General features: G+C 34.5%; 1 protein-coding gene across 1 annotated transcript; it reads right to left on the bottom strand.

Annotated features, from left to right (window-relative positions):
- Positions 1-1596: 1596 nt before the first annotated feature.
- Positions 1597-3486, bottom strand: LOC149568472 (putative anthocyanidin reductase). Its single transcript, XM_089816732.1, has 5 exons — positions 3372-3486; positions 3117-3286; positions 2166-2535; positions 1863-2076; positions 1597-1765 (listed from the first exon to the last, which is right to left on the bottom strand). Exons 1-5 carry the CDS (start codon positions 3484-3486, stop codon positions 1597-1599), a joined length of 1038 nt encoding a protein of 345 aa, XP_089672858.1.
- Between the last annotated feature and the right edge of the window lie 16861 nt (positions 3487-20347).

Raw genomic sequence — 20347 nt, forward strand, 5'->3', positions numbered from 1 at the left:
AGTAGAAATGCAATATCTTATTTTTAAAAATGTATGAGTTCATGTATAGAACAATAATATGTAATTTATTTTGCAATTCCTCAAGTAGATAAGAAGTTATCAAAAGTTATATTTCACAATGTTAATGTTATCTAACTAAATTTTTTTTAAATATTCTTAGAAATATTAGAAGATGTATGAGATTATGGTGGTAATTTCATGAATACCCACTTGATCATTTGTAAACCTAATGAGGATTAAGTAGATAAAAAATGATTAAAACAAAGGAAAAATTGGCTTTCAAGCCTTAGAGCCCTTTACCAACCCATTTCTAAGCATGAAAAATAATCAGGTTTTGTGTCCATCATAACCTACTTAAATTTTAATAATCTAAAAGTCTCTCCCCTCACTAGATCTATCTAAACCTTTCCTTCTCCATATACTCTTCTCACACTCTCTTTTTATCATTTATTCTATAATGTAGTAATGTGCAAATGATGCTTCCAAACAAGCCATTGAATAGATCTTATATAGATAGAGATTTTCTACAAGAGAAAATTTTCATTTTCTCACTCAAATTAACATTACATCTACAAAAAAAAATGGTTCTCTAGATGTTCTTGATCCAATTAAAGCATACCAACAAGAAGAATATGGTAGGACTAGAATCCATCAAAACTTAACAAGCCAAATAGGGAAGATCTTATAATTTCAAAATGGTGAACAAGTGAAACTCCCAATGGCACTCCCGATACAAGTAAAATGATCCAAGTCACATGCCTATGAAAACCTAAGAGTTACTTTATAAAGGGATTGGAGGGAAGCTTCTTGAAGGATTACAAAAGTGGTGACATGGCTAAAATGGTATGGAAAAAAAATTTTAAAATTTGTATTATTGAGACTAAATATAAAAAATATTATTACTCTAATATTTTTTAATATGTTAGAAACATCATAAATGATGTTTACCTGTGATAAGATCTAGCCACCAAAGATAATTTCTTATAAAAATTAAACCAAAAATAATATTTAAATCATTATTGAATTTTATTTAATTTGATTAATATTTATATGTAAGATATTATTTAATTTATCAAATTAAACAATCATATTGATTTAAGAAAAATATAAACAATACAAATATGATATATATAATTCTCACATAATATATTATAGCCATTGTAAAATACATATACCCACAAAGTAATAATATGCATGTTTTAAATAATTACATGATAAATTTATCTATACTATAATGGACGTAATGTCATAGAAGATAATATGACTCACTAATAATTACTTCATTTCAAGTTCTATCACAAATGACCTGGGACCAATTATATAAGGAACCAGACACGTGTCGAGGTGAAACAACTGTCCTAAATATGAGTCCAAACATAGTCTTAACATAGTCTTAGGTAAGGGTTGTACTGTTAGGATTAGGATTTAATTATTAAAAGGTTTAGGACTCAAATTGGGGATAGATTGGTAAATATGCTTAGTTTTGTGGTTGAAATTAGGGTTTTATATGATTGGTAAAATAAGACATTGGAATATAAAATGACTGCAGACTACTAAACTTTTAGTTACAGGAAAAGTAACAATCCATTAGCAATCTTATAAAATTACAACTTGCTCGTTAAGCTTCAACAGTCCAGTTTTTACGACGCACTCCATGGTCTCCTTGAAAGCTTCTGGTAAATGATACTTGTACGAGAAACCCATATCCAACAATTTCTTAGAAGAAACTGGGAGGTATCTCTCAACTTCACCATCCTCATCCAACCTGTACAAAATAGAATTGGAATAATATAAAATTCTTGCACTTAAAGTTTATGTTAGCCACTCAAATATTCTATAAGATTGAGGTGAAAATAGTTTACTTGATATAATTCTCGAGTTGTGCATAGTGTTTACCAAGGAAATCCTTGAGAGACTTGAGACTCAAAGAATCAGATACACAAACATAGCGAGTTTCAGGACTGATATGTTCCATCAAAAATATGTGGGCATTGCACGCATCCTCAATATGAACAATTGGTACAGATCCCAATACAAACTCGCAAAACTGAAGAAATTTGTAAAATGCATCACTTCCTGTAAAAGGACTGTCAAATTAGAGCTCTAGAGAACCATCAATATATATTTCATACAAAAACTAGAGTTAAACACGCAGATATGTATACCTCCAATGAGAGCTAATATTGTCTGAGCAGATGTTAAAACACTAGTAGTTGGAAGCCAAGGCCCAAACGCCAGACCTGGTGGGATGCTCACCACCTCAATGCCATTATTATGCCCATATTTAAGCGCTTCTTGTTCTGCCAATGTCTTGGCTATTATGTACCAAGCTGAATTATTTGTTGGAGATTCAAAAAAATGCAGGGGACTCCAACAACTTTCATCAAGGTATGTTTGGCTGAATTCCCCCTTGTCGTTCATCGGAGAAGCAGCTGAAATTGATGAAGTGAAAACTATACGTCGAACAGATTTAGCTCTTACGCAGGCTCTCATAACATTCTGTACTCCATTAACAGGAGGTACAACAAAATCATCCTTCAAAACAACAATCTATTTGAAAGTGGAAGATAGTTTTCCATAAGAAGTCAAATTTTAATATTGTTATGAGGATTCTACAAATTGTGTAGTATTCTGTATCAAATTCATTATCTCATATTTTATGATTAACACTTCTAACAAATCTATCTCATATAAAAATAAAAAAGAACTTAGTACACATTGTTTCTCAGTGATGCTCACAGTGGTAAAGTCTACATACTTTCCAAAAAGTTATACATGTGAATACTTCTCTAACTAGAACATTCTTAACTCTACATGAAATGTCATTTATAAAACCATGAGCAAGTATTGATTTAACTGTAATTGAAGCTTCATTTGTAGAACTTTGAGCAAGTGTTGTGTCTTGCAAACCATTTAAGCTCATCATTTACACAATATACTAAATTGTAATACTAGTATCAAAATTTAACTGTACAAGATTTTGAGTCAAACTCAATAATTTTTTTAAAGAAATAAATAAATATTTAAATAGGCTCAAGTGATGAGAATCATTTTATAGAAAATATAAATGAACACTTAAATAGAGACAAGTGATAAGAGTCTTTCCATGTGCTTACCAGCTTAGGTTTTGTAAAATCCATGGGACCTGCCACATGAAAAACTCCATGACAACCCTCCACTGCTGAATCGAAACTACCCTCTAAACACAGATCAGCTTTAAAGAGCTTAAACCTTTCTTCCTCTGCCGCGGGCAGCTTCAACAAGGGCCCTGATTTTGTTTCACCCCCTGCATATCATCAACCCATATACAACTGGGACAATCTGATATACAGCTCTTAAATATAAAGTTATATTCAAGAGCAAATTTATACCTGGGTTTCTTAGGGTTGCGTTGACGGTGTAGCCTCTTTCTAGCCATGATCCGATGTATCCCCCTGCTCCAGTGACACACACTCGTTTAACAGTCTGATTACCTTCGTCAACCATTATATTCCTGCTTCAAGAAAATTGAAATGCAGAATATTTGGGAGGAAGAGGCAGAGAAATATTGTTCAAAACAGTAGTTGTTGGGAATCGAAGCATGTGCTCAGAACATTGCCACGCAATTGTATCGAATGTTAACGTATTTGACAAATTGATAAAGCGATTCGTACCACGCGATTCATGAAGGAAATACGTAATCTGTCTCTCATGCCGTGCCATTCTGTCGTTTCTTCATTTAAAGGCAGATTTAGAGAGAGAATAGGAATGGAAAAGAGGTCCCTTAATTGACCCGCTGAACCATGCTGTCGGGCCCTCACACGTTTCGGTTTCGGTATTATTTTCGGTAGCAGTTCTCTTTGACTATAAACGGTTTTAAAAAGAACCCAAACAGAGAGCACAGACAATCTGTTAGTCGGGGCAATGGTATTTTTTACAGTGTTGTTCCGTTGTTCCAGTAGGATTTACGGAATGACAAAGACGTCATTCCATGTACTATCGATGGCGTCTCGTGCCCATGCATACCCAAAAGAGTTATATCACTGCCTAATAATGTAGATTTGTATAGCTTTCAATTATTAGTCCAGCCTTATAGGCAGCAGACAGCAGACTTATTTTTTCAGGTAGATTATAGGTATTAATCTTCTCCTTAAAAAGCGTCCATGAACAGTATAAACAAAAGATTTTGGCAATAATATTTATGAAAAATAATTTTCCAATAATTTAAAGTTTTTCTTATTGATAAAATTCATTTTTCCTGGAGCCAAAAAAGGAACTATTTTCCAGCACACAATCTTTGTAAGAAGACTGCTGTTGGGTTGGCTTCTGCATGGAGGTGGGAAAAATAGGTTGGCTTTTGCAGGTGTACGATGGGCATCAATAAATCCCACCTTTACTTTTGGACCGCCTCTACCATGGTATTGTCATTAAAAAATTTACTTGCTGTCAGAAATTACAAGTTCTCTCCTGCTAAATTCACAAGCGTTGCGTACAGATATTAGGAAATAACATTGTTGCAACCATATGAGGTAGGAGGTGTTCAATGGTATTGTATTTATTGCATTTGAAAATCTGGCCCAAATGAATGTTGCTCGACTTAGGCATGCCAGTCCTCATCTTCTCCTCTGTAAGGTTGCAGGAATATTTCATTCTCTGTTGAATCTTCTGCTATTGTTTGGACACAGGCTAAGAGGAACCCATTTTAGTGGAAATTGTCGGCAACCACCCGTGCATATATTAAGTGCAAATTTCTTCCATGTATATCCTTTGGTCCTTATGAATGCCTTCAAATTTAGGACTTTTCCAAATACAAATATTGGAAAAAATGACATGCTTCCTATTGAAATATTATACTATTATTTTGCCCCTTGAGCTAATCGCTCATCTACCTAGCAAAGCATTTATCTTGGTAGGTAAGTTCAAATTTGAAATGAGAGGGAAATTTTTTGTGTGTGGAGACAAATAGGATGGAATGTCTTCATTTTCATAAGATAGAGAAGTTAGGGAGAGAGGGGAGAGCAGAAGGAGAAAGTTGCAAAGCAGCAACAACAAAGGAATAATAGAGCTTGTAGTAGCAAAGTCACATCTCTTTCTATATTCTGCAAGTGAATGTTGTCATGTTGAAGTAGTGATTCTTCCTAGCCTTTATTGTATGCAACCCTTTATAGCTGCAAGTTTAATTTATCAATAGGAGTAGTAGTTTAATGTGTTTTGGTTCTAGTTTGAAGCCATACACTCTGAGATCAGTAATAGGTGGAATCATTTCTAAAATAGAAAGCAAACAAGCATATTTATCTATATCTAGCTCATTGTATTCTTGCAATTGCCTCCATTTCTATCTATTTGGCATTGTATTTGGTATTTGTGCAAAATAGAGTTACAAGTCTATGCTCTTGTCTTTGTGTTTTAATGGTGGATAAACTAGACTATTAGTTGGTTGTCTTCTCGCTCAATCCCTTGCAAACCAAGTTGTTCATTCTTGCTTGGTCCCATTGAAAAATCGAGTTCCAATCCTAACTCGGTCCTTTGTCCTAGTTGTGTGTTGACCGAGTATTCCATCTAGTAGTGTTGACCAAGTTTACTTGGTCACTATGTTAACTAAGCTCACTTGGTCCTTACTTGACCGAGTTGTCTAAGCTTACTCCCTTCCTTTGTTAATCAAGTTAACTCGACTTAGTGTCCACCATGTCCCAATATTGACTGAGCATACTCGGTCACTATAGGTGCCGAGTTAACTTGACACTCCTTGTTGTCATTTCGCTCCTTGTTCTTCCCAAGCTCAGTGTCCTCTATTGGTTAATCATCTCCCAAGTTGGTAGAAATTTCTAAATGTTTTTACATGGTATTATAATTATAAGGCCCCACATCCTTGTGATTGTAGGTGTTTGACCTTGTTGTGTAGGAGACATGGTAGAAGCCGCCATCTTTAATAGACAACATTATGACACTTGGACAAAGAAAATGAGAACCATTATGGTTGCAAATGACTTGTGGGAGTTTGTGGTGAATGGATTTATTGATGTAACTAACCCAACACAGTATGCTCCCCTCACTAACTATCAAAAGAATAAGTGATGTAAAAGCGTTAAGTTTGACTAAGGAAGCCATGAAAAAAACCATTTTTCCTAAGATATTAGTAGCTAACTATTCAAAGGAAGCATAGGATATGCTTGAGGAAAACTTCAAAGGAACTGGTAAATTTTAAGTAGTGAAACTATAGATGATTAGAAGGGAGTTTGAGAACCTTGTAATGAAGGATAATGAACCTATTGTAGATTTTAGCTCAAGAATCTCTAGTTTGATAGACCAACTCAAATCAAATGGAGAAGAGTATGAAACAAAAATTTGTGGAAAAAGGGCTACTAATATTGTTTGTAGGGCTACCTAAGTTAAGAAAAAAAAGAACACTTTTGGTTAATGCACTACACTAATGATAGAAAAGAGGCTAAGCATATATCCTAGAGTTTTGTGTGTCTTCTTTCAATCATACGTGCAACATTAAACTATTTTTTTCTTTTCATTAGGCATGTAAAAACTCACAATTAAGGGTTTATTGTTGGTAGGAGAGTATTCTCTTTAACTTCTAAGTAAATAAGAAATCTCGACCCTTCATTGAATCACAAAAATGGGTGGGATACTCTTCAATGGTTTTATAACTCACTTAACATGTTTGAGGAAAATATTTGGGCATAGGAGAGTATGCTCTTGACCTCCTTGGAGTAGGTCCATTTTGTTAAAATATCCTAGTGAGATTCATACCTTTAGAGGGCTTTCTATTGGTGGAATGATACCAATAGGAATGGCCTAAAGTGGGAACAAACAAAATGCAACTAACTTGATCCACTATAATCAGAAACCTCTTGCTTAGTAAGATTATTTGTGATTTTGGAACCCTGAGAAAATAACTAGGTGGATTCTCTTGAGGTACTCTTATGGTTGTGAGGTCATTGTCCTATATCAGGTGCAAGAGGGGTTTTACAAACAGGGGCCTTGCTAGACAATCTAGGATTTAGGGGCCAACTTTTTCAGCCACACAATATCTTGGTGCAAGGATCAATCCTAGTGGACTACCTAGATCACCCCAAGATCTTACACTCACCATATCTTTCTCTCTGGCTTTCTTAATAACACTTCCATGACAAAGCCAATAACTATTGTGGGTCAAAACTTTGTGTGAGGTAACAAGGCATCAATTTGGGCTAAGGTATTGAATAACAAATTGTGACCTTTTGGTAGATATTGCTTGGTGTGTTTTTTTATTTGTGCTAGACTTATGGAAATGTATTGAACATAGACATGATGGTAGTCTTCATAGGATTTTTACTTTGAAACCCACCCCCCCCCCTAGTATTTGTGTTGGCATAGTTGCTTTGCCTCTTGTTCAATTTATTGAAGATGTATTTTTGTGCAACAAATTACTTTCAAAATACTACATTTTTGTTACAAATTTAAAACACTCTAATTCTACTAAAATGAAAAAAAATTGAGTCAAAGCATAGGTATTTTAGGCGCTAAGTCACAAGATATTAGGGCTTTGTTGTACTTCTATGACACTTCATTTCTAAGAAGTATCATATTATACTTCTGGCATTATCATTAAAATTTATTTGCTTGGTTATACCGTGTCTAATGAACTATTGCACTATCTTATTCTATCACACTCATAGTTTGTAAACTATCGCATGATATTATTTTTTGAACTTGTATTTCTTAATCTTTTGAAATCTATTGCCTGTGTCAGTCACTTGTAAAATATGAACTTTTAGTGCATCCTAACTCAATAGGGGTGTCTTTACTTAGGCATATTGTGTCCCTAGTTTGAAACTTACATGTTTGGCTATATTTTATATTTGAAATATTAGCTTGGCTCCATGGATGAAAACTTAATCTCATAGGTTGTTTACTTGTCAAAATTTGTTTATCCTACTTCCTTGGCTATTTTCTATTGGGTTGGTTGCCTAGCTCTTCGCTCGAGTCACTAATGGTGTAAATTGCTTCAACACTTTTGATAAGCTACTATCTTTTCTTCATTTCTTGACAAGTGAGCATATTGACTTTATAAGTTTAATTCGAACTACTTTGTGTCATCTTATCCTTCTGTTGTTTTCCTTTATATGGCTTGTTGTCTTTCACCATTGAAGCTAAGTCTAAACTTTGAAATCTGTTATCCATATATGTCTTTCTTTCTTCTTCTTGTAGAAGGTTACCTTCCAAGTTCTAGAAAGAAAGTGTATTTTCTCTTACAACCAAATGAGTAATAAAAACATGACATTCACTAATGAGTCTATTCAAAGTGACAATTACTCGATCATTACTAGATAGTTGTTTACCAAATTATCTAACTTATCCCTTAATTCATTAAATTTTGATTGAAATTCACTAATACTTAAATTTACTTCCATTTTAATAGACAATAATTTTCTCTTTAAAAAAAATTGTTTGAATTTATTATCTCATACAAAAATTTGAAAGTTGACCATGTACCACTTGAAGTAGTATTCTCTTGTGTGAGGTATAAATGAGTCTTTTATTGACATGCACAAGAGGATCTTAGCATTTATTTCTTTTTTCTCCCAATCTTGGATAAGAGCTAGTGGTGTTTTAGGCTTGGCCTCTTTCGAGTCTACATCTTGAATTTCCAATTAACATAATTGGCACTATCTAACCTATTTTATTCAACTACATAAGAATCTACAAGATTGGTGTTGGTGTAAATAAGTATTTAATTATTACACTTACTTAAGTTTTACTTAGGTTAATGCATTATTTAATTATTTGGCATTATTTTATTATTATTTTAGGTGAGACACTTAGGAGTTTGTGTACTCTCATTGAGTTATGCAACTCTAATTATGCACATGGTGTCTACAACATAGGAGTATGCATCATTCACTAATTTGTCATGTTGACAACACAGTTATCTGCACTCCTTATTTAGCACATGTTGTCTACACCACTGATTTGCGTGCTACACCATTGTAGGCTTATCCTCACATCATCGCACGTAATCTTGTGTTTAATGGAGGATAATCCATGTCTGGTGGACATGTGCTTGGTTGTATGACATATTGTGATGCTGACTTCTATGCATTCTAGAAGCTCTCCTGAGGCCTTTATATTCAGGCACTCCTAGTGTACTCTTGAATCCAGTTATTGAATGAATATTTTCATTCTGATCATACTCTATCTATTTTCGTCTACTGTGTTCTTGTGTTGAGTTCTTTAGTCCTTGGGTGAATTCTGGCCTAAGCAAAATTCTTACATGGTATCAGAGCAATGAAATGATCATACCTAAATTGCAAATCGGGGCCTCTAGGTTTCGATTTGCAAAAAATAATTGCCTCACGATCAACTTTCAACTAATATAGGCAAGTTTATAGTCGATCTTCATCGAATCGATGCTCCGGATGCAACGGTGAGGTTAGATTTGGCTCTAGACGCTCCCAATTTTTGCAGATCCTTAGAATTCATGTCGAGGTCTTGAAGCATGAATAGTCTCGAACGGGTATGTGATGAGAATCTCCCTTGGCTTTGATACCATGTAAGAATTTGCCTAAGGGAAAAATTCACCAAGGAACTAAGAACTCAAACACAAGCACACAGTAGACCAAAGAGAGAGAGAGCAGGCACTTTGGCTGCTGCATTCTCCGCTAAAAAATTTGGCGAATGGAGGTTTAAAATAGATCCCGCCCCCGTGAAGTACTGCTAGCTCAATCAGCGCCAGACGCCACATGGCATCTCAACACGAAGCCTCACATTAGGCTCTCTCCAATCCGTAGAACACACGATGTGTAATTTCATTTGCCCACAAGCCACGTCAACCTGCACAATCAGTAGAGAGTCACTGCACAATCAGCAGTCCACGATGGACACACGAGCTGACATGCAGACAATGACTAAGGGCCACATCACCAAACATGATGGGATCCATCCATACATTTTTGTGCATTCTGTATGGTATGGTTCATCTAGTCATCTGCCATGTCATCCATTGGGCCAGAGTTTTGCTGACATCATCATTTTACTGTTTTAAATTTGATGCTCATCTGGACATCATTTTAGGCATATTAGAACTGCAGCAATGGTCGTATGATCATCAAATTTAACCCCATCTTCTGCTGGTGCAACCCCTCACCAAATTGATTTTCAATTTTGCAGTCCGACTTCAAGAGGCCATAACTTTGATTTTCAAACTCCAAATCAAGTGCATTTTTTTTTGAAATTGGGTAAAATTTTTTGAAAGTTTCAATGGTGTAGCTATTTTTTTGTTTTGGTTCACGGATTGTTCAAAATTTGCATTTTTTGGTGACTATACCTCCATAATCCTACATTTTGCAACTTCAAATGCTCTGTATGGGCACATCTAGAGTCGAAAATAGGTTCAATTTTTTTTGAAAGTGCGTATTTTTTTGTCTACTTTCCAGATCTGGCATAAAATTGTAGTGTTGTCTGGACAAAATTGTCACTTTCAGCAATAGGGTCCTTCTTTGCTTTGTAATGCTTCAAAATTGTAGCACATTGTAAAGTTTCAGATTTGCACTCTATTAAGAGGTTGTAACAAGAAAAATTAGAAGTCCACGAAGGCCAAAATTGGCAAGTGGGCTATTGTAATCGCACTACTGATAAAGTGCCCAAAGCATCTATTTTGGGGGGTTTCTTGATTTAGTGAAAAGGGGGGGTGTTCTTGGTGTTGTGTTCTTTCTTTTCTACATGTTTCTTTCATTTTTTGCATTATGGGCAGCTTTAAGTTTTCTAAATTAACTCCTCATAACTATGCTTCGTGATCAATCAAAATGTTGTACCACTTAATGCATAATCGAGTTTCACAATTTTTAGATGGTACTCTTCCTAAACTAGTAGGTGATAATATTTTTGCAAGTGATATTTCAAATTGGGTAGCCATGGATAGGAAACTTCTAGGTGATATATGTTTGGGGGTAGATGATAAAATCATGTATCAAATCAAGAAATGTACTACATCCAAGGAAGCTTGGGATACCTTCAAAAGCCTTTATGAGAAAGTGTTTGAAGAGGATGTGTTCAAAATTGAAGATGAGCTTGTTTCCTTAGATCTTAAGTCATATGACTCAATACAGGACTTCATCATTAAGGTGAATGAATTAAGGACAAAGCTTACTGGTTGTGGGAGTGTTATTAAAGATGACAGACTGATCTATCTCATCCATAACAAGCTGCCATCAGAATATTCCACATTTGTATCTTCTTTTAACACCTCAAAGACTACCTTAGGGTTTGCCTATAAGAAAGTCACTTTTGATGAATATGCTAAACTGTTGGGTGATGAAGAAAAGAAGTTGAAATTAATGGGGATTCTCAAATCACCTCAGTCTAAAGCATTGGTGGCCAACAATGAGGGTTCTCAACATTTAGTTGGACAATCTTCAAATAAAGGAAAGGGTAAGAAGAAATGGAATAGTAAATCTGAGGATGCATAAAAGACAACACCACAATCCAATCAACAAGGCAAGTCCTCAAATTCCAACAAGAAAGGGGACAACAATAAGAAGAAGAAGAAGAAGTGTGCTTATTGCAAAAAAGTGGGTCATGAAGAGCATGAGTGTTATCTCCGAAAGATTGATGAATTGACCAACATCATGAAGAAACATAATGTTCCATTGCCTAATGCTTATAAGGATAAAGGGTCTTCTTTAGATTCAAAGGGAAAATGGCAAGCATTCATGGCAAATGCAAACTCTTCAAAAGAATGGATATTTGACTTAGGTGCCTCATATCACATGGGTTCTTCAAAGGAGGTTTTTTCTTCAATGAATCACTCAAAGGTACAACACATCTTCATAGGGAATGATAGCAAAATGGAAGTTGAAGGAAAAGGAAATGTGGATACGGAAAATGGAGAGTTTCAAGAGGTTCTTTATGTTCCAAACCTAAGTTTGAATCTCCTATCAATCTACCAAGTCACTCACTTTAGAGATGGACATAGAGTTGAGTTCCTTCCAGACTTGGTTCAAGTGCACAGTCTTAAAGATAATTCCTTGGTTGTAGTTGGGAAAGTGAATGATCGCAAGAGGTTGTACTCTTTCTCACATTTTGTACCCAAGTCTTCTTACAAAGCCTTGTTATCACAATCCAATTCAAACATGCAATTATGGCATGAGCGGTATGGTCATCTTGACTACCGCTACCTTCAGCAACTTTGCACATACCACATGGTGAAAGGTCTACCTCAAATCAACTTTTCTAAGGGTGAATGTTCAACAGATTCAGTGGATATGCATCCAAAGGGGAAGTTATAAAGAGGGAAGTCTTCTACAGCAACAAGTGTTCTACAGATGGTTCACATGGTATTAGCAAGTCCTTTTGCATTCAGCCAAGGTCGCTACATACTCACCTTAGTTGATGACTTTTCAAGGTTCACTTGGGTCTACTTTCTACATAACAAGAATGAAGTGTTGGACAAGTTTCTAGACTTCAAGGCTCATGTAGAATGGAAATCTAGGAAAGCCATCAAAGTACTTCGAATGGATAATGGAACAATGTATGTGACCAGAAGACTTAAGGACTATTGTAGACATGAGGGCATTGATCTTCAGACCCCTTCAGCATTTAGTCTGCATAAGACAAATGTTGCATCTTTGAGGATTCACACTCTTAAGTCTATGGCAAGTTGCATGATTCATGCCAAGTTTCTAGATCCATCATTAGAAGTCGAAGCAATCTCTAGTGCCACTCACATTATTAATCGTTCTCCTCATCCAACCTTAGATGGAAAAACTCCTTTTAAGGCATGGTGCGGTAGAAAACCTATTGTGACACACTTCAGAGTCTTTGGTTGTCCTGCATGGGCAAAGGCATCTTCTAGGGGATGCAAGGCATAGACATCTCAACCTTGTACCTTCATTGGTTATGAAGACAATGTGAAGGCATATAGAATTCTAGATCCTGAGACACATCAGATATTTGTGAAGAAGGATGTATATTTTGAGGAAAGTTCTCCAAGCTTGTCCTCTACTCCTCTTCGCACATCATATAGTGTGGATACGGATAGTGATTCCAGCGATAGTGCTTCAACAGATTCAGACATGTGGGGTTCTATCGACAGATACAGTGAGAGGTCACTTCATCAGTTTAGTCCACATGCATGCATCACCACAGTGATAGGTCCAGAACAATAGGGTACATTCAGTCTTCCAGATACAGGTTCAATGATAGATTTGGGGGATAGTATTCATGATCTGCCTCTTCTTCCTGATGCAAAAATACCTTCTTCAGTTGTCACGAGAGCTCAATCTAACTCTCTTGTTCATTCTCTACATGATCAATCCTCCCAGGTTGAAGTGATTGTGGATACTTATGATCAGCAATTGTAGTAGGGTTCTTCATCAATTGTAGAGACAGACAGTTCTTTGGGATAGGTTCTTCAACTAGTTGAGCAGGTTTTAGAGACATCACTTATCCATGGGATTCTTTCCACACACAATGGAAGCACCTCATTTGTACCCTTGGCATTGTTTCTTCCTAAGGGGAGGAACACCATTTTGTAGTCCTGGATTAGCTTCTTCATTGGAGTAGTCACTATTCGACATTCTTCTTTTTGGGGGGGAGTTCATCCTATCTCTCTTCCTCCTCTCATCATTCTCTTTTGTATATATTGGATGTATGTCATAATGGGGGGGTCTTGATTACTCCATCCATTCATGCATCATCCTTTATCGCTCTTTTTGGGGGAGGGTTTTTCTCATGAGGTTTTTCCTCTTTCTTCACTTTATGAGAGATTTCATATCATTATGTACATGGGTACCTAATATGGCCTAGTAGTTGAGACCCATATTGCATTTCATCCTAGATTTTGTAAGCTTAAGGGCATTCCCCTAAGTTGCACTTAAGGGGGGGTGTTGGTGTAAATAAGTATTTACTTATTACACTTACTTAAGTTTTACTTAGGTTAATGCATTATTTAATTATTTTTCATTAGTTTATTATTATTTTAGGTGAGACGCTTAGGAGTTTGTGAACTCTCATTGAGTTACACAACTCTAATAATGCACATGGTGTCTACAACACAGGAGTATACATCATTCACTGAGTTGTCATGATGACAACACAGTTATCTGCACTCCTTATTTAACACATGTTGTCTACTCCATTGATTTGCATGCTACACCATTGTAGGCTTATCCTTACATTATCGCACTTAATCTCATGCTTAATGGAGGATAGGCTCTAGATGCTCCCAATTTCTACGGATCCTCTGAAATAGTGTTGAGGTGTTGAAGCATTAATGGTCTCAAACAACTATGTGATGAGAATCTCCCTCAGCTCTGATACCATGTATATATTGGATGTATGTCATAATGGGGGGGTCTTAATTACTCCATCCATTCATGCATCCTTCTTTATCTCTCTTTTTGGGGGAGGGTTTTTCCCATGACTCCTTTTGAGGAATGGTGTAGTAGAAAACCTATTGTGACACACTTTAGAGTCTTTGGTTGTCCTCCATGGGCAAAGAGATCTCCAGGGATTACAAGGCACATTCATCTCGACCTTGTACCTTTATTGGTTATGAAGATTGTGTGAAGGCATATAGACTTCTAGATCCTGAGACACATCAGATATTTGTGGAGAAGGAAGTATATTTTGAGCAAAGTTCATCTACCTTGTCCTCTACTCCTCTTCGCACATCATATAGTGTGGATACTGATAGTGACACCAATGATAGTGCTTCAATAGATTCAAACACGTAGGGTTCTATTGACAGATACAGTGAGAGGTCACTTCATTAGTTCAGTCCACATGCATACATCGCCACAGTGATAGGTCCAACATAGCAGGGTAGATTCAGTCTTCCAGATATAGGTTCAGTGGATAGATTTGGGGGATAGTATTCATGATCTGCCTCTTCTTCTTGATGTAGAATTACCTTCTTTAGTTGCCACAAGAGCTCCATCTGACTCTCTTGTTCATTCTCTACATGATCAATCCTCACAGGTTGAAGTGATTGTGGATACTTATGATCAACAATTGTAATAGGGTTCTTCACCAGTTGTAGAGATAGACAATTCTTTGGAACAGGTTCTTCAGCCAAATGAGTAGGTTTCAAAGACATCACTTATCCATGGGATTCTCTCCACACATAGTAGAAGTGTCTCATTTGTACCCTTGGCATTGTTTCTTCCTAAGGGGAGGAACACCATTCTGCAGTCTTTGATCAACTTCTTCATCAGAGCAGTCACTGTTCAGCATTTTGCTTTGGGGGGGGGGGACCCATCCTATCTCTTTTCCTCTTCTCATCATTCTCTTATGTATATACTAGATGTATGTCATAATGGGGGGGTCTTGATTACTTCATCCATCCATGCATCCTTATTTATCTCTCTTTTTGGGGGAGGGTTTTTCCCATGAGGTTTTCCCTCTTTCCCCACTTTATGGGAGATTGCATATCATTATGGACATGGGTACCTAACATGGCCTGGTCACTGAGACCCATTCTGCATATCATCCTAGATTTCATAAGCTTAAGGGCATTCACCTAAGTTGCACTTAAAGGGGGGTGTTGGTGTAAATAAGTATTCACTTATTACACTTACTTAAGTTTTACTTAGGTTAATGCATTATTTAATTATTTTGCATTATTTTACTATTATTTTAGGTGAGACACTTAGGATTTTGTGTACTCTCATTAAGTTACGCAACTCTAATTATGCACATGGTGTCTACAACACAGGAGTATGCATCATTCACTGAGTTGTCATGTTGACAACACAGTTATCCGCACTCCTTATTTAGCACATGTTGTCTACACCACTGATTTGTGTGCTACACCATTGTAGGCTTATCCTCACATCATTGCACTTAATCCCATTCTTAATGGAGGATAATCCATATCTGGTGGACATGTGCCTAGTTGTATGACATATCATGATGCTGACTTCTATGCATTCTAGAAGCTCTCCTAAGGCCTTTATATTCAGGCACTCCTAGTGTACTCTTGAATCTAGTTATTGAATGAATATCATCATTCTGATCATACTCTATCAATTTTGGTCTACTGTGTGCTTGTGTTGAGTTCTTTAGTTCTTGGGTGAATTCTGACCTAAGCCAAATTCTTACAATTGGCCATCAAAGATCAATAGAAAACTAACAAGAAATTTTTACCACATTAATTTTTACACTTGAGAGTACTATCACAATGAGTACTCTTTCAAAACAAAACCAATGATATTAGCATACTAGCTGATATTACTCGTAGAATCTCCTTTTTTGCAAACATATTATATCTTTAATACTCCAAAGGATTTTTAAAATACCACAAAATGAATCTCAAACTCTGCTTTGATACCATATTGAAAAAGGAGATGAAATACACAAGCAAAAAATAGATAAGAGAAGAAGAATAAGAAAGATGATGTTACTGAATAATGGAAGCCTATTTATATAGATGAATGAACAACATATATTCCTAAAATATTATAAAATTATTTGACAACAAACTACTAAGAGTTTGACAACATGCTAGGAGGATTCGACAACACAAAAATAGTAATAGACAAGTGGACTACTCTAGATAGAAAATTGGATCTAAGAGACAAATCTACAGTTAATTATTTGTTCAAAATAGAACTTTATGACAAAACTACAATTAAACTAAAGTCTTGGTGCCAACAACTCAAACTTGAGCTGCCACATTTGTAACCTAGATTCTTAATTATTGTAACACTCACCACATAATTTAATTAAATTCTATAAAATTTATATCCTTACAAATATAATTTAGTTATAGCTTTGAAGTATTTTTCAATTTAAAACCCATTTACCTATATTGATTTACCAACCTTGGTGCCTTTTATTTGAAGGTCAATGTATTATTCATATCATGGATACTTTTGGAATTTGAATAAAACTTTTTCTTTTTCAAAAGTAGATACACTTAGAGAAGTTCAATGTTGTACCTTACTAGAAGTAAAAACTAATTATGATTAAATGTTGTCTTTACATTTAGAAAACTCTTAACATAATAATACAAGCTCCTAATGTCATTGGTGCATGCAAATATAGAAGATAAAACATGATAAGACAAACACCATTGGTCCAATTTAAAAGAGTGTACCATACAATTATTATTTACATGAGTGATCTCAATTATCTTGTTCTAATGGCTAAACTTCCATTAACATGCTTTAGTATCTATCTTTCATATCAATTAAATTTCCTATATATTTTGCTAAGACTATGCAATGATTATAGCCTAAATTTTGATTATAGGGAATTACATTTAAAATTTAGAAGAAATTGGTAAATGAATCTATAGAACAAAGACAATTTACTCAAAATATTACATCAAATCCATGATCTGAAGAGAGGTTGTAGTAATTGTCTATTAATTTTACATTCTTGTAATACAAAAGTAAAATATAAGATATTCTAAACTATGTAATATCCAAGTTACAAAGTAACATGGCTAAGAATTATCTCACAAGGGAGAACTTTCAAAATTGATAATATATTTGATAGTAGAATCTCAACTTTTACATTTAGTTTTATCATTACCATAATATCTACATAGGTTTCAACACAAATGACTATATAAGGATAATGTTAGTCAGAGTATTAGTCAGATGATCTAATCTATTTAAAAGAATAAATACAATAGAAAATTTAAGAAATTTGGTCCCAAGTTCTTTTTACATCAATATGCATTGTATATACATGATTTTTGCCTTTTAAAATGGTCCCATGCTATTTTTCTTAGATAGTTGACTGCTATTACAATGTATACTATTTCATATGCTTCAAGAATCTTTTCAAAATTGAGTATAATTTTTGGAAAATATATATGAAAGAATGAAAATCTAGAAGGCAACAACTTAGCTTGATGACTACGCATTGGAAATGATTTTGATTGTGATGATTTTCTTATATTAGCAAGTATGGTGGTAGCACAGGGTGATCCCTACAATGTGGCTCACAATTTCTCTGCTCCATGTTAATATCATTATGGTTACCACATTGAATGTTCCCCTCTTATATCTATTGTGAGCATGGTCCATGCGATTTAATCATGAAATATGGGTCAATGAGTTTGACTCAAAAACTATACTATTAATTTTCTGTAGCAATATCATAATTTTTTGTGAAATAAAAGGAATTTATATTAAAATGTATATTATTTTTTATTGTTTGTTCAAGTTAGAAGGAAAATAGATTTTTATAACTATGAATATATGATATCTTATATTTATATGCAAGTAATATTCAACTAAGCTTTAGGCTTTATTAAACTATAGAAACATTTTAGCTACAAGGGAAAATGCTGCTATATTGACAATATTTTATTGTCTAGTATCTTTTTTGTTAATTTTATTATAATATTATTAGATGTATGTATGCATGTTAGTTACTCACTTAACCTACTTTATTATTAAATTGGGGATCAAGTGTTTGCAATAGAAAGACAATAACTATTTTTTATGAATCTTCAAAAATAATTCATGATAAGAGAATTGTTAAGCTTGGGTTTGGACTCACTACAATGGCTAGTATTATACCCTCTTTTAATTATCATCTTCCCCTTAATTCTAGTTTGACATTAGTTTTTTTAAGATTTAGATTTACCATATGCATTCTAGGTCTATAGATCATGGATTTTGAATTAGTATTGATTTGTTCATAGAAATAATAAATTCTTAGTCAACTTTTAAATGAGCACACTTGTATATAGCTTATTTGTAATCATCTACCATTCCCATTCAACATGTTTGCATTTATATAATTATATATGTGGAAGCTAGACAATAATAGATTTTCAATTTGTTGCATTGAAGTCCTTGTTTCTATTTATCTTTGAAGGGCTTGCAAACTATTGCTATACAGATTCTTTTGTCCTAATTCTCCATATAAAGAAAGATGAATTAGACCTTTGAATATTCAATCTTGAAAATTGAAGAACACTTACATGGGATAATTTTATTTACATGTTTATTCACTAATATATTAAGAACATGCAATAGAAAAGGTTATCTTGAAATGAGGAGCACAAACTAGTGATTAACATATTACTTTATTCTCATTCCCCATTTTAAAAAAGACTCTAACCCAAATTTTATTGGATATGATGTTGTTAGGAAGACTCGTTATGTTCTATATTGTGAAATAATCAAGGAGAGAAATTTCAGCTCATTTTGGTAGAGCTTTCCAGTTACAATTTAGGGATATTATTTTATTATTAACTTGTATATGCTCAAAATTATATATGAGTTTTAGGTTTCTTGTAAACATTGAATCATTATAAAATTTCATGTAAAAGGAATTTTTCTCATGCTTCCATATCCATGTTGGAATACTTTAGAATAATTGAGAGGGGGGGTGGGGAGGTGAATCGGTTATCCGTGGTCCAAATGTATAAATAAAACTTTTCACAGCTTAGTGAACCCATAAAACATTATACTTATGCATGCATCCATAAGTATATGAAATCACTTAAAATGTGTAGTTTATTGTCAAATCAACTTACAGAAATGTAAACATGAAACATAACAGATTCATTAATGCACTTTACACAATGATTTACATGGAAACCCAATTTGGGAAAAACCACTAGTAACATGCTACTCTTTTACTCTTCTGAAATGATGCCCTATGAAAGGCCAACCCTATTAAAAGTTACAATACACAATTTTAAATGTAACCCTATTAAAGGATTTCAATCACCCTATTAGAAGTGAGCCTTGTTAGAGAACTTTAGACCATTCACTTGAAATGTCACTTGGTTAAAGGATTTACAAATGATTGTTAGGTCAACCTTAATCCAAAGGATTTACTATAGACTGATATAATTATTAGAGAATAATAGTAAGGCTTGATCTGATACAATTTACAACTTCATTTGTAGATTACAAATCTCTATTTAGTCGTCAGTTTTGGTTGACCTTCATATTTTACAGCTTTGATAGCTTGTTCACCCTTCAAGCATTCAACTCCTTATGTTTTCTTACTTAACATGCCATTGTAGAATATTCTCTTAGATCACTTGATGAAGCAAAACCCTTGACTCCTTATCTCCCTTAGGTTCTCACACATGACAACCTTGCTTCATGACCAACCATTTCTATAAATAATAAATTAAGATATTTTTCTGCTCATTCTCCATCATCCAATTTAGGGATAAGATTCATTACGTAGGATACAATGTATCTACCCCACATTCCATATCTCTTCTAGAAAATTCTCCTAGAATCAACTTTGAATTTCCCTAAAAATAGTTTATCCTGACGTTTGTGCCACCAACTCATCAACCTTATCTTCCACCTAGTTCACATAATCCAACAAAACAAACTTGTCAGCTCAAATTCATCAAGTTCACAATATTTCAAATAATGTAGTAGCTCGACAT

Source organism: Cupressus sempervirens, chromosome 3 (genome assembly GCF_028749045.1).
Source record: "Cupressus sempervirens isolate cs-2001-9-10 chromosome 3, ASM2874904v1, whole genome shotgun sequence".
NCBI classification, from domain to species: domain Eukaryota; kingdom Viridiplantae; phylum Streptophyta; class Pinopsida; order Cupressales; family Cupressaceae; genus Cupressus; species Cupressus sempervirens.

Coding starts and splice junctions, on each gene's coding strand:
- LOC149568472 (XM_089816732.1), bottom strand. CDS start 3,486: ATGGTTGACGAAGGTAATCAGACTGTTAAACGAGTGTGTGTCACTGGA. Junction 2,536..3,116: donor ATTTTACAAAACCTAAGCTG/GTAAGCACATGG, acceptor GTTGTTTTGAAG/GATGATTTTGTTGTACCTCC. Junction 1,766..1,862: donor CAACTCGAGAATTATATCAA/GTAAACTATTTT, acceptor TATTTTGTACAG/GTTGGATGAGGATGGTGAAG.